Source organism: Physeter macrocephalus, chromosome 21, assembly GCF_002837175.3.
Source record: "Physeter macrocephalus isolate SW-GA chromosome 21, ASM283717v5, whole genome shotgun sequence".
In the NCBI taxonomy this organism is placed as follows: Eukaryota; Metazoa; Chordata; class Mammalia; order Artiodactyla; family Physeteridae; genus Physeter; species Physeter macrocephalus.
The window spans coordinates 48,254,161-48,268,334 of record NC_041234.1 but is presented as its reverse complement, the minus strand read 5'-3'; the positions used below and the strand labels follow the sequence as shown (position 1 = coordinate 48,268,334).

Sequence of the window (14,174 nt, the reverse complement as noted above, 5' to 3'; positions counted from 1 at the left end):
ATTAGAAATCAACTACAAGAAAAAACTAAGAAACACAAACACATGGAAGCTAAATAACATGTTATGGAACAACCAATGGATCACTGAAGAAATCAAAGAGGAAATTTTTAAAATTACTTAGAGACAAGTGAAAATGAAAACATGACGATCCAAAACCTTTGGGATGCAGCAAAAGCAGTTCTAAGAGAGAAGTTTATAGCAATACAGTCTTACCACAGGAAACAAGAAAAATCTCAAATAAACAACCTAACCTTACACCTAAAGCAACTAGACAAAGAAGACAAACAAAACCCAAAGTTAGTAGAAGGAAAAAAACATAAAGATGAGAGTAGAAAGAAATGAAATAGAGACAAAGAAAACAGTAGCAAAGATCAATGAAACTAAAATCTGGATCTTTGAGAATATAAACAAAATTGATAAACCTTTAGCCAGACTCATCAAGAAAAAATGGGAAGGGCTCAAATCAATAAAATTAGAAGTGATAAACAAGAGGTTACAACTGACAACACAGAAACACAAAGGATAATAAGCAACTACTAGAAGCAACTATACACCAATAAAATGGACAACCTAGAAGAAATGGAAAAATTCTAAGAAAGGGACAATCTTCCCAGACTGAACCAGGAAGAAATAGAAAATATGAACAGACCAGTCACAAGTACTGAAATTGAAACTGTGATTTTAAAACTTCCAACAAACAAAAGTCCAGGACCAGATGGCTTCACAGGTGAATTCTGTCCAACATTTAGAGAAGAGTTAACACCTATCCTTCTGAAATTATTCCAAAAAAATGCAGAGGAAGGAACACTCCCAAACTCATTCTGTGAGACCACCATCATCTTAATACCAAAACCAGACAAAGATACCACAAAAAAAGAAAATTATAGGCCAATATCACTGATGAACATAGATACAAAAATACTCAACAAAATACTAGCAAACTGAATCCAACAATACATTAAAAGGATCATACAGCCCGATCAAGTGAGATTTATCCCAGGGACGCAAGGATTTTTCAATATCTTCAAATCAATGTGATACACCACATTAACAAATTGAAGAATAAAAAGCATATGATCATCTCAATAGATGCAGAAAAAGCTTTTGTCAAAATCCAACACTAATTCTTTTTTTTTCTACTTTTTTTTTTATTACTGTACGCAGGCCTCTCACCACTGTGGCCTCCCCCGCCGCGGAGCACAGGCTCCAGATGCGTAGGCCCAGCGGCCATGGTCCACAGGCTAAGCTGCTCCGCGGCATGTGGGATCCTCCCGGACTGGGGCACGAACCCGCATCCCCTGCATCCGCAGGTGGACTCCCAACCACTGCGCCACCAGGGAAGCCCTGACACCAATTCTTGATAAAAACTCTCTAGAAAGTGGGCATAGAGGGAACCTACCTCAACATAATAAAGACCTTTATGAAAAACCCACAGCTAATGTCATACTCAACAGTGAAAAGCTGAAAGCATTTCCTCTAAGATCGGGAACAAGACAACGATATCTACTGTCACCACTTTGATTCCACATAGTTTTGGAAGTCCTAGCCATGGCAATCAGAGAAGGAAAAGAAATAAAAGGAATCCAAATTGGAAAAGAAGTAAAACCATCACTGTTCGCAGATGACATGATACTATACATAGAAAATCCTAAAGATGCTACTGGAAAACTACTAGAGCTCATCAATGAATTCGGTGAGGTTGCAGAATACAAAATTAATACACAGAAATCTGTTGCATTTCTATACACTAACAACGCAAGTTCAGAAAGAGATATTAAGGAAACAATCCCGTTTACCATCACAACAAAAAGAATAAAATACCTAGGAATAAACGTACCTAAGGAGGCAAAAGACCTGTACTCTGAAAACTATAAGACACTGATAAAAGAAATCAAAGATGACAGAACCGGATGGAAAGATATACCATGTTCTTGGATTGGAAGAATCAACATTGTGAAAATGACTATACTACCCAAAGCAATCTACAGATTCAGTGCAATCCCTATCAAATTACCAATGGCCTTTTTACCAGAACTAGAACAAAAGAATTTTACAATTTGTATGGAAGCACAAAAGACCCTGAATAGCCAAAGCAATCTTGAGAAAGAAAAACGGAGCTGGAGGAATTAGGCTCCCTGACTTCAGACTATACTACAAAGCTACAGTAATCAAGACAATATGGTACTGGCACAAAAATAGAAATATAGATCAATGGAACAGGATAGAAAGCCCATAAATAAACCCACACACCTATGGTCACCTAAACTATGACAAAGGAGGCAAGAATATACAATGGAGAAAAGACAGTCTCTTCAATAAGTGGTGCTGGGAAAACTGTACAGCTACATGGAAAAGAATGAAATTAGAACATTCTCTAACACCACACACAAAAATAAACTCAGAATAGATTACAGTAAGTCTCCTACATATGAACCTTCAAGTTGCCAACTTTCAAAGATGCGAACATGCGTTTGCATGTCCAGTCACATTAAGTTAGTTCACATGTCTGGCATACATTGTCACATGTGTGTATCCTCTACAAGTTGTGCTTTTGTGTACTCTACCATACTGTATAGAGTACAGTAGTACAGTATCTTTATTTCAAGCCCAGGATGTCTGGAAGCAAGTGTAAAAGCAGCAGTGATGTAGCTGATACTGCTAAGAAGTGCCAAGCAATAACGATGGAAACAAAAGTGAAAACAATTGAGAGAGTGGAGCGAGGCAAAAAGATGGTAGACGTCGCTCGTTCCTATAACATGAGTCATTCAACCATCAGCACAATTCTAGAAAACAAGGACAAGATCATGGATCATGTGAAGTCTGCTGTGCTGATGATGTCGACAGTAATATCGAAGAAATGTGTAAAAGTGATGGAGGAGATGGAGAAACTTGTCAGTGCGTGGATGCAGGATCAGCATCAGCGTCGAGTCCCTTTCAACTTAATGCTGATTCAAGAGAAAGCTAAAAGCCTTCAAGAGAAACCTGAAAGACTTGAAAAAGAAACATGGCGAAGAATCAGAGGGAGCATCTTTTAATGCCAGCCATGGGTGGTTTCGTCGGTTCAAGGCTAGAGCCAACCTTCACAACATAAAAGTTAGTGGCGAGGCAGCGAGTGCAGATATGGTAGCTGCCTGGGAATTTCCTGAAATGCTTTGAGAAATTATTTATGAAGGCACATATTTACCTGAGCAGGGTTTTAATGTGGAAGAGATAAGACTGTAGTGGAAGAGGATGCCAGACCAAAGTTACATCAGTAAGAAGGAAAAGTTGATGCCCGGCTATAAAGCAGCAAAGGATAGACTAACTCTGTTTGTTGGCAATGCTCCTGGTGATCTGAAGCTGAAGTCTTCCTTAGTTTATCATTCAGAGAACCCAAGAGCCCTTAAAAACAGCCAAGGGCTCTCTTCCTGTTGTGTGGAAGAGTAACCCCAAAGCCTGGATTACACAGGCCATTTTCCAGGACTGGTTTTTCCACCACTTTATCCTGGAGTAGAGAAATATTGCTTGGAGAAAGAGGTCCCATTCAACATTCTTTACCTGCTCGACAGTGCTCCAGGCCACTCCCCATTCATGGACGACTTTCATCCCAACGTCAGAGTAGTGCATCTGCCACTGAATACTATTGAGTACATTCCTCATCCAACCTTTGGACCAGGGAGTTATAGCGACTTTCAAGAAATATCATTTATGTCACACTTTTCATCAGACAGTAAATGTTAGTGACGAATCAGGAACAACCTTGTGACAATTTTGGAAGGACTATAACATCTATAAGGCCATAAAAAAACATTGACTTTTCTTGGCGTAAGGATACGTCCATCACCATGAATGGGGTTTGGAAGAACCTTTAACCGCAGTTTGTTCACGATTTTTGTGGATTTGAGAATGTGGATGAGTCCAGAGAGGTCTTCAGCAACTTAGTGACCCTCAGCAAGAAGCTGGAGCTAGATCTGCAAGAGGACAGCTTCACTTAACTCCTTGCTGTGCAACATGAGGAGCTTACTAATGAAGACCTGATGGAATTGGAGGCCCAGAGAAAGGATGAGGAGAGACAGGAGGAAGAAAAAGTAACGGAAAGACCAAAGAAATTCATGATGCAGGAAATGGCAAGGGGGTTTTCTTTATTTGAGGAGGTACTGTTAGTTTTTGAGGCACAGGACCCGAATGTAGAACAGTACCCAAAGGTTGCAGCAGCCATTCAGAATGCCATCCAGTGCTACCATGTCATATATGACGAGAAGAGCTACTACCCAGACATCACTGGATTGTGTTTTCAAGAGAGTAGATAGTAGAATTGAATCCAGCAAGGAACCAGAACCTGTGCCATCATCGTCAGGCATGAGTGAAATTGCAGCTTGCCCTCCGTCACCTATGGCTGATGATCCTTCAGCTCTACCATCTCCCACTTCCCCTCCCTCCTCCAGTCAGTAACTCTTTTTGCCTGTTCACTTGATGCCAGCCCCTGTATGCCAGCTGTTGTAGTGTACTACTGTACTTTTCAGGGTACTATACTATAAGATTAAAATGTTTTATTTTTTGTGTTTGCTTGTTTTTATGTATTATTTGTGTGAAATGTATTATAAATCTATTACAGTACAGTACTATATAGCCGATTTTGTTAGTTGGGTACCTAGGCTAACTTTGTTGGACTTAGAAACAAATTGGACTTAGGAATGTGCTCTTGCAATGGAACTTGTTCGTATGTAGGGGACTTACTGTAACGATCTAAATGTAAGGCCAGGTACTATAAAACTCTTAGAGGAAAACAAAGGCAGAACACTCTTCGACATAAATTGCAGCAATATCTTTTTGGATCCACCCCTAGAGTAATGAAAATAAAAACAAAAATAAACGAGACCTAATTAAACTTCAAAACTTTTGCACAGTAAAGGAAACCATCAACAAAACGGAAAGACAACCACAGAATGGGAGAAAATATTTGCAAAGTGACCAACAGGGGATTAATCTCCAAAATGTACAAATAGCTCATGCAGCTCAATAACAAAAACCAGACAACCCAATCAAAAAAGGGGCCGAAGACCTAAATAGACATTTCTCCAAAGAAGACGTACAGATGGCCAAAAAGCACATGAAGAGATGCTCAACATCACTAATTATTAGAGAAATGCAAATCAGAAGTACAATGAGGTATCACCTCACACCTGTCAGAATGACCATCATCAAAAAGCCACAAACAATAAATGTTGGAGAGGGTGTGGAGAAAAGGGAACACTCCTACACTCTTAGCAGGAATATAAATTGATACAACCACTATGGAGAACAGTATGGAGTTTTCTTAAAAAATAAAAATAGAACTACCATATGATCTAGCAGTCCCACTCCTGGGCATATATCTGGAGAAAACCATAATTTGAAAAGATACATGCACCCCAATATTAATTGCAGCACTATTTACAACAGCCAAGACATGGAAGGAACCTAAATGTCCATTGACAGAGGAATGGATAAAGACGATGTGGTACATATGTACAGTGGAGTATTACTCAGCCATAAAAAAGAGTGAAATAATGCCATCCATGTTGCAGCAACATGGATGGACCTAGAGATGATCATACTAAGTGAACTAAGACAGAGAAAGACAAATATCATGAGATCACTTATATGTGGAATCTAAAAAGATGATACAAATGAACTTATTTACAAAACAGAAACCAACTCACAGACTTTGAAAACAAATTTATGGTTATCAAAGGGGAAAGGTGGGGGGAGGTATAAATTAGGAGTTTGGGATTAACATATGCACACTACTATATATGAAATAGATAATCAACAAGGACCTACTGTATAGCACAGGGAACTCAATATTCTCTAATCATCTATATGGGAAAAGAATCTGAAGAAGAATGGATATATATATATGTATAATTGAACCACTTTGCTGTACACCTGAAACTAACAACACATTGTAAATCAACTATACCCCAATATAAAATAAAAATTAAATTGAATAAAAAGAACTTAAAAATAAAATTTAAAAATAAATTACTTAGGTCTGAAAAAAAGCACTATGTTGAATAGAAGTCATGAGAATGAACATCCTTATCTTGTTCCTGAGTTTAGAGGAAAACCTTTCACATTTCACCACTGAGTATGTTGTTAGCTGTTGTTTTGTCATATGGCCTTTGTTATTTTGAGATATGTTCCTTGTTTTCTTTCTTTTTTCTTTTTTTTTTGCAGTATGCGGGCCTCTCACTGTTGTGGCCTCTCCCATTGCGGAGCACAGGCTCTGGACGCTCAGGCTCAGCGGCCATGGCTCACGGGCCTAGCCGCTCCGTGGCATGTGGGATCTTCACGGACCGGGGCACGAACCCGTGTCCCCTGCATTGGCAGGCGGACTCTCAACCACTGTGCCACCAGCGAAATCCGATGTGTTCCTTTTATACCCAGTTTTTTGAGAGCTTTTGTTATGAAAGAGTGTTGAATTTTGTCAAATGCTTTATCTGTATCTGTTGAGAGAATCATAGTATTTTTATCTTTCATTCTATTACTGTAATGCGTTATTTTTATTGATTTGTGTATGTTGAACCATATTTGCATCCCAGGAATAAATCCCACTTGATCATGGTTTATGATCTTTTTAATGGGCTGTTGAATTCTGTTTGCTAGTATTTTGTTGAGAATGTTTGCATCTATATTCATGAGGGATATTGGCCTATTGCTTTTTTCTTGTGGTGTTTTTATCTGACTTTGGTATCAGGGTAATGCTGGCCTCGTGATAGGAGTTTTGGAGTGTTCTCTCTTCAGTTGGAAGAGTTTGAGAAAGATTGGCATTAATTCTTCTTCAAATGTTTGATATAAATCACCACTAAAACCATCTGGTCCTGGTATTTTCTTTGTTGGGCCGTTTTTGATGACTGATTCAGTCTCCTTACTCATTATTGGTCTGTTCTGATTTTCTGTTTCTTCCTGATTCAGTCTTAGTGGGTTGTCTGTTTAACTTAGTTTCATTAATTTTTTTCTATTATCTTTCTAGTCTCTATTTCATTTATTTCTGCTCTAATCTTTAATTCCCTCCTGCTAAGTTTGAGCTTAGTTTTTTCTTTATAGTTTCTTGAGAAGTAAAGTTAGGTTGTTTATTTGAGATCTTTTCTTAATATAGGCATTTATTTCTATAAACTTCCTTCTTAGAACTATCTTTGCTGCATTCCCTAAGTTTTGATATGTTTTCTTTGTTGTTTTTGTTCTCAAAATACTTTCTAATTTGCCTTTTGATTTCTTCTTTGATCCATTGATTATTCAGGAGTGTGTTGTTTAATTTCCATGCATTTGTAAATTTTTCATTTTTCTTCATGTTATTTTTTTCTAGTTTCATGCCATTGCAGTGGGAAAAGATACTTGATATGATTACAATCTTCTTAAATTTGTTAAGGCTTGGTTTCTGGCCCAACGTATGATTTACCCTAGAATATGTTCCATGTGTATGTGAGAGGAATATATATTCTGGTGCTGTTGAATGGAATGTTCTGTATGTGTTTTTTAGGTCAATTTTGTCTATAGTGTTAGGTCCACTATTTATTAATTTTCTGTTTGGATACCTATGTATTGTTGAAAGTGGGTTTTGAAATGTTCCCTACTGTTATTTATTTCTATTACTCCCTTCAGTTCAGTTAATGTTTGCTTTAAATATTTAGGTGATCTAGTGGTGAATGTGTATGTATATACAGTTGTTATATCCTCTTGATGAATTGACCCCTTTGTCACTATATGGTGTCCTTCTTTGTCTCTTGTGACCGATTTTGACTAAAGTCTATTTTGTCTGATAATTATAGCTACTCTTGCTCTCTTTTTGTTACCATTTGCATGGAATATCTTTTTCCATCCCTTCACTTTCAGCTTATGTGTGTTCTTAAAGCTAAAGTTAGTCGCTTGTAGATAGCACATTGTTGGATCCTGTTTTTGTTTGTTTTTTATCCATTCAACCACTCTGTGTCTTTGATTGGATAGTTTAGTCCATTTACATTTAAATATTGATAGTTAAGGGCTTACTATTCCCATCTTGTTAATTGTTTGAGTTTTTAGTTTCTTTCTTCCTCTCTTGCTTTTTCCTTTTTGATTTATTTTTATAATGGTGTGTCCTAATTCCTTTATCATATATGTGTTTTGCAAATATTTTCTCCCTTTGTGTGGCTTGCCTTTTCATTCTCTTAAGAGTGTCTTTCACAGAGCAGAAGTTTCTAATTTTAATGAAGTCCAGCTTCTTTTTTCTTTCATGAATTGTGCTTTCAATGTTGTTTAAAAAGTCATCAGTAAACCAAATGTCACTTAGTTTTCTCCTATGTTACCTCTAAGACTATCCTCATTTTTTTGTACTTCCTGGTTTCCCCCTTCTACTAGTGTGGAAATTAATTACTGTTTCTATTCTTTTAATAATTGTCCTAAAAGAATAGGATCCTTACTTAACTGTCCACCATGTTTGTAGTCTCTCTCTGCTGCACTTTAGCTGCATATTTGTTATGTCTTATCTTTCAGCTCACTAATTTTTTTTTCATCTGCTTATCACTTGCTATTAATAAGCCTATCCATTATGTTGCCATTTGGATTGTTGTGTCTTTCATTTCAAGTAGATCCTTTTGCTCAAATCAGCAAGGTCACATTTTATAGTTCCTGTTTCTTACAAAATTGTGTGATGTGCAGTGTTTAACAACTGATATGGCTTGGGCATTAATCAGTCAGAATGGATACCAGCTGTAAACCACTGTAACTGTATCAATATGTATTATTGAATATCAGCCTAGTTATATACTTTTATTATTATCTTTTATTTCCTTAAACTTTGAAAACAGAGGTGTTTTATAGGCAGGTTTTGTGTGTGTGTGTGTGGTACACGGGCCTCTCACTGTTGTGGCCTCTCCCGTTGCAGAGGACAGGCTCCGGACGTGCAGGCTCAGCGGCCATGGCTCACCGGCCCAGCCGCTCCGCAGCATGTGGGATCTTCCCACACCGGGGCACGAACACGTGTCCCCTGCATCGGCAGGCAGACCCTCAACCACTGCGCCACCAGGGAAGCCCTATAGGCAGTTTTTGATACTTTTTTAATCTACATTCTGAGAATCTGTTTCTGCTCATTCTCATTTATGGTGTCTTGTTTCTTACTGTGCTTGATTTTTTTGTTTCTACTCAAGATTCTTGAAAAATTTTTATGGAAATATTTTGAAGCCTAAGATGAAGGTGTCTTCCCCCAGAGAGGATTTACATTTGCTTCTTCCTATGTTTGGGACCAATGAAAACTAAATTCATAGCTTGACATATTTTGGCCTCCCATATAATGTAATTTGCGGCTGTAAATACATGAGAAAGTCTGTTTGTATTACACCTTAGGGACTGGTTTTCCCTACCCCATTTTTTTTTTCGGTATGCAGGCCTCTCGCTGTTGTGGCCTCTCCCATTGCGGAGCACAGGCTCCGACGCGCAGGCTCAGCGGCCATGGCTCACGGGCCCAGCCGCTCCGCGGCATGTGGGATCCTCCCGGACCGGGGCACGAACCCGTGTCCCCCGCATCGGCAGGCAGACTCCCAACCACTGTGCCCCCAGGGAAACCCTTCCCTACCCCATTTTGTAGTATTCCTCTCAGAACCAAGGTATCTATCTTACATTGCAGTCCCCTGAGGATGTGGATAAAAGTGAGTTTACTTCTGGTTTGCCCTTAGCCTAAGAGTGTGATCCCTTGAGCCTTGATGTCTATTTTCCTGACCTAGTAAGGTACATTAAAACTAAAGTTAACATTTGCCTAGGTTTACAAATGCCCACCAGGAAAAAAAAAAGTAGCTTTAATTCTCCATTTACTTCTCTGGGACCTCACTTTTCCTTGATATTACTTGGTAATTGCTTTACTAGTCACTTGCTTTTGGAATTAAAAAAAAAAACGTTTTCTAACATTTTTGGTTGTTTTCAGTAGGAGGGTTGGTTTAACATATATAATGTGCCCTATTTTCAGAAGCAGAGTTCACTATTTACATAGCATTTTAATAGAACTGTTCTTCAAAGATTTTTGTTAGATTGATATCTTTTCATTATGAGTATCCCTCAGCCATTGTGACTATGTTAATAGTATTAGTAAAATATGGTAAGGTCTTCCTTATATGCTTTGTAAAAGAAACCCAATATTTCTTTTTTCAGGCTAAAGAGGCAGTGACAGAAGCTGAACGATATGATCCTACAAATATTTTCACTAAATTTTATATATTCAAGATTGCAGTCCTAGAGGGCAACTCTGACAGAGGTATAAATGTTATTTATGAGTTATATTTGACTGTTAACAGAAAGAATAATCCTCTTTGACCATAATAGAGAAAAATAGCTTTTAAAACAATGGAGTTGGATATATATGCTAGCTTTCCTATGTAAAAATGATACAACCATACAAAACGAAACTATGGAAGGTTGCATAAAAATAAAAGAACAGGGTTTGCCTATTGAAGGAGTAGGAACTAGGCAGATGTGGGGCAAGAATTGGGGGAAAGTCTTGTTCCTGTATACTTTTTTGTACTTTGTCATTTGAACCAGCCTATTAAAACTTAACTTTAAAAAACTGTGGGAGCAGGGAGAAATTATAATGCAGTCAGTTAAGAATTGTCATTAGAGAATGGAAGTCTCCAGGATACCGTTTGATTGTTTGTACTTACTTGGGAAGTTATTGGTGAGAGATCTGGCCCTGAAATGGAGTTTCTCTCCACAGGGTTGACAGTGGTACAGTTGCTCACATGAACCTTATCCCATTAGTGCTTTGTCCTTTCCATTAAGTTAAGCGTAATTTCCTAGCTAGTTGTCTGCACACACGTGTATCTTGACTTGGTCACAGATTTACCTGTGCTGTGATATTATTCCTGCTCAGCTCTGGGTAGCTGAGCAAATCCTGGAGCAATTTGAGCTTCAGACTGGTTGCCTTTTGTGAAGGGCACAAGTAGAGAAATTGAGAAGCTTGAGTTAATAGGTTCAAATAGAATTTATACTAGTCCAATTAAGCAACTATTTGTCAATACCTACTAAATGTGCAGTGGAGTCTGTTATTCACTCTGTAAGAAAAAGAAAGATGATTTATTCTGCTTTGAAAAAGAAATGTTCCACGGTAGTAAAGTATATCTGTATATTAATTAAGGAGTAACAAATTGGAATCAGCTCTTTATCAAGGTTAATATTGCTGTTATGTCCATCATCAGGGTTTTCACTAGAGACTTCTGGGCATTTGTTTTTCTTGATATAGTATGCTGAAGTATAGAAAAACTTGAAACTTTTGCCAGTAGAAATGGCAAGAAAAAAATAACCCCACACAAGCAGATTTCCTATTAAGGCTTTTCTTTTAACATTCTATTAAAATAAAATTATTTTACGTTTTAAGCATAGCATTAGCTCAATATTTTCATTTCTTCCCCAGTTATCTGTGTCCACTTTTTAGTCATGTTTATTGAAAATACATACAATAAAATTTACTCTTGCCTAGTGTATGATTTTATAAGGTTTACTTATATTAGTAATTCTATGAGTTTTGACAATTGCTTACAGTCATGTAACCAGCACCACAGTCAAGATATAGAACAAAAAATTAACTCAGGCCCCTTTGTTGTCACTCCTTCCCACCACTTCCAGCCCTGATTCCTACTAATCTCATTTCTATCCCTATAATTTTGCCTTTTCCAGAATGTCATATAAATGGAATCATATAGTATGAAGCTTTTTGGGCCTTCTTTCACTTAGCATAATACATTTGAAACTCATTCATACTGTTGTGTGTTCCCATAGTTTGTTCTTTTTTATTGCTAAGTAGTATTTCATAAGTATGGATGTACCAAAATTTATACATTTACCAGTTGAAGGATATTTGGATGGTTTCCGGTTTGGGTGGTTATAAATAAAGGTGCTATAAACATCTGTTTACAGATTTTGTGTGATGACAAGATTTCACTTCTCTAGGGTAAATATCAAGGAATGGGTTTGCTGGGTTTTAAGTATATGTTAAACTTTGTTAGAAACTGCCAAACTCTTTTCTAAAGTGGCTATACAGTTTTATGTTCTAACTAGCTATGTATGAAAGTTCCAGTTGATCTACAGCCTCACCAGCACTTGGAATTGTTCACTGAAAAATTTCTTTACCCATTCTAATAATGAGGTAGAGATATAGTACTGTGATTATAATTAGCATTTCCATAGTGTCCAATATTTGACATCCATATATCTTCTTTGGTGGAGTGTTTGTACAAATCTTTTGCCCAGTTTTCTATAAGGAACTTTGTGTTCTTATTGAGTTTAGAAGTTCTTTATATATTCTAGACACAAGTTATTTATCAAATATGTGTTTTACAAATTTTTCTTTTTATTTTCTTATCAGTGCATTTCATGACAAGTTTTATGAAGTCTAATTTATCTTCTTTTTTCTTTTATGGATTGTTTTTTGGTATTGTATCTAAGAAATCTTTACCTAATCCATGGTCACAAAAAATTTTCCCTGTGTTTTCTTCAAGAAATTTTACAGTTTTAGGTTTAAGTTTGTGGTTAGTTCTGTGATCCATTTTGCATTAATTTTTTATATTTGACTTAAGGTATGGATTGAAGTTCATTTTTTTGCACATGGTTACCTAATCATTCCAGCTTCATTTATTTAAAAATTCTGTCCTTTCCCAACTGATTGCCTTTGTACCTTTAATGAAAATCAGTTGTCATATGTGCATGGGTCTCTTTCTGGACTCTTCATTCTGTTCCACTGAACTAATCCTCTTTACCCCATTCCCACACTGTCTTGATTAATGTAGCTATGTAGTAAATTTGAAATCATGTAGTGTTAGTCCTCCAACTTTATTCTTCTCTTTCAAATTGTTTGGGCTATTCTAAGTCCTTTGTATATCTCTGTGAATTTTAAATAAGTTTTTCAGTTTCTACAGAAGTAAGTATTGATTGGGATTACACTGACTCTATAGATCAGTTTGGAAAAAATTGACATCTTCCAGTCTGTGAACAAGTTATATTTAGGTCTTTAATTTCTCTCAGCAGTGTTTTCTATCTTTCAACATATAGGTCTTGTGCACCTTTTGTCAGATTTATCACTAAGTATACCATATTTTATGCTATTTCAAATGGCATTTTTAAAAATCCTTCAGTTTCTGATTGTTCATCGCTAGTATGTAGAAATACAATTGACTTTTGTATATTGATCTTGTATCCTACAGACTTGCTAAACTCACTTATTAGTTCCAATAGCTTTCTTGTAGATGATTATGTTGTCTGTGAAAAAAGACAATTTTACTACTTCCTGTCCAATCTGGGTACAGTTTCTCATGCCTTATTGTACTTGTTAGAATGTCCAGTAAAATTGGTAAAAAGCAGACATCCTTGACTTTTTCCTGATTTTAGAGGGAAAACATCCAGTTTTCAATTATTAAGTATGATGTTAGCTGTAGGTTTTTCATAGATACCTTTTATCAGGTTGAGGAAGTTCCCTTCTGTTTCCTGTTTCCAGTTTCCAGGGAGTTGTTTTTTTTTTGTTTTTTTTTTTTGTGGTATGCGGGCCTTCCTCTGTTGTGGCCTCTCCCGTTGCGGAGCACAGGCTCCGGACGCGCAGGCTCAGCGGCCATGGCTCACGGGCCCAGCCGCTCCGCGGCATGTGGGATCTTCCCATACCGGGACGCGAACCCGGTTCCCCTGCATCGGCAGGCGGATGCGCAACCACTGCGCCACCAGGGAAGCCCCTTCCAGGGAATTTTTAATCAGGAATTGATGTTGAATTTGGTCATATGATTTTTCTACATCGATTGAAATGATCAAGTTTTTTGTTTTTGTTTTGTTTGTTTGTTTGCGGCACACGGGCCTCTCACTGTTGTGGCCTCTCCGGTTGCGGAGCACAGGCTCCGGACGCGCAGGCTCAGCAGCCGTGGCTCACGGGCCCAGCTGCTCCGTGGCATGTGGGATCTTCCCGGACCGGGGCACGAACCCTTGTCCCCTGCATTGGCAGGCGGACTCTCAACCACTGCACCACCAGGGAAGCCCTGATCAAGTTTTTAAAAATTTTTTTGGAGTACAGTTGATTTATAATGTTGTGTTAGTTTCAGGTGTACAGCAAAGTGAACCTGTTATACTTATACAAATATCTACTCTTTTTTAGACTCTTTTCCCATATAGGCCATTACAGAGTATTGAGTAGAGTTCCCTGTGCTATACAGCAGGTC

At 37.6% G+C, this 14,174-nt stretch overlaps 1 protein-coding gene across 1 annotated transcript in view; it reads left to right on the top strand.

Moving 5' to 3' along the window:
- Nucleotides 1-14,174, top strand: part of TEX11 (testis expressed 11) — a 374,728-nt gene that overhangs the window by 253,697 nt on the left and 106,857 nt on the right. The window contains exon 17 of the mRNA XM_028482531.1: nucleotides 10,138-10,240. Coding sequence (XP_028338332.1) covers nucleotides 10,138-10,240 — 103 coding nt within the window. The remainder of the gene's footprint in view (nucleotides 1-10,137; nucleotides 10,241-14,174) is intronic.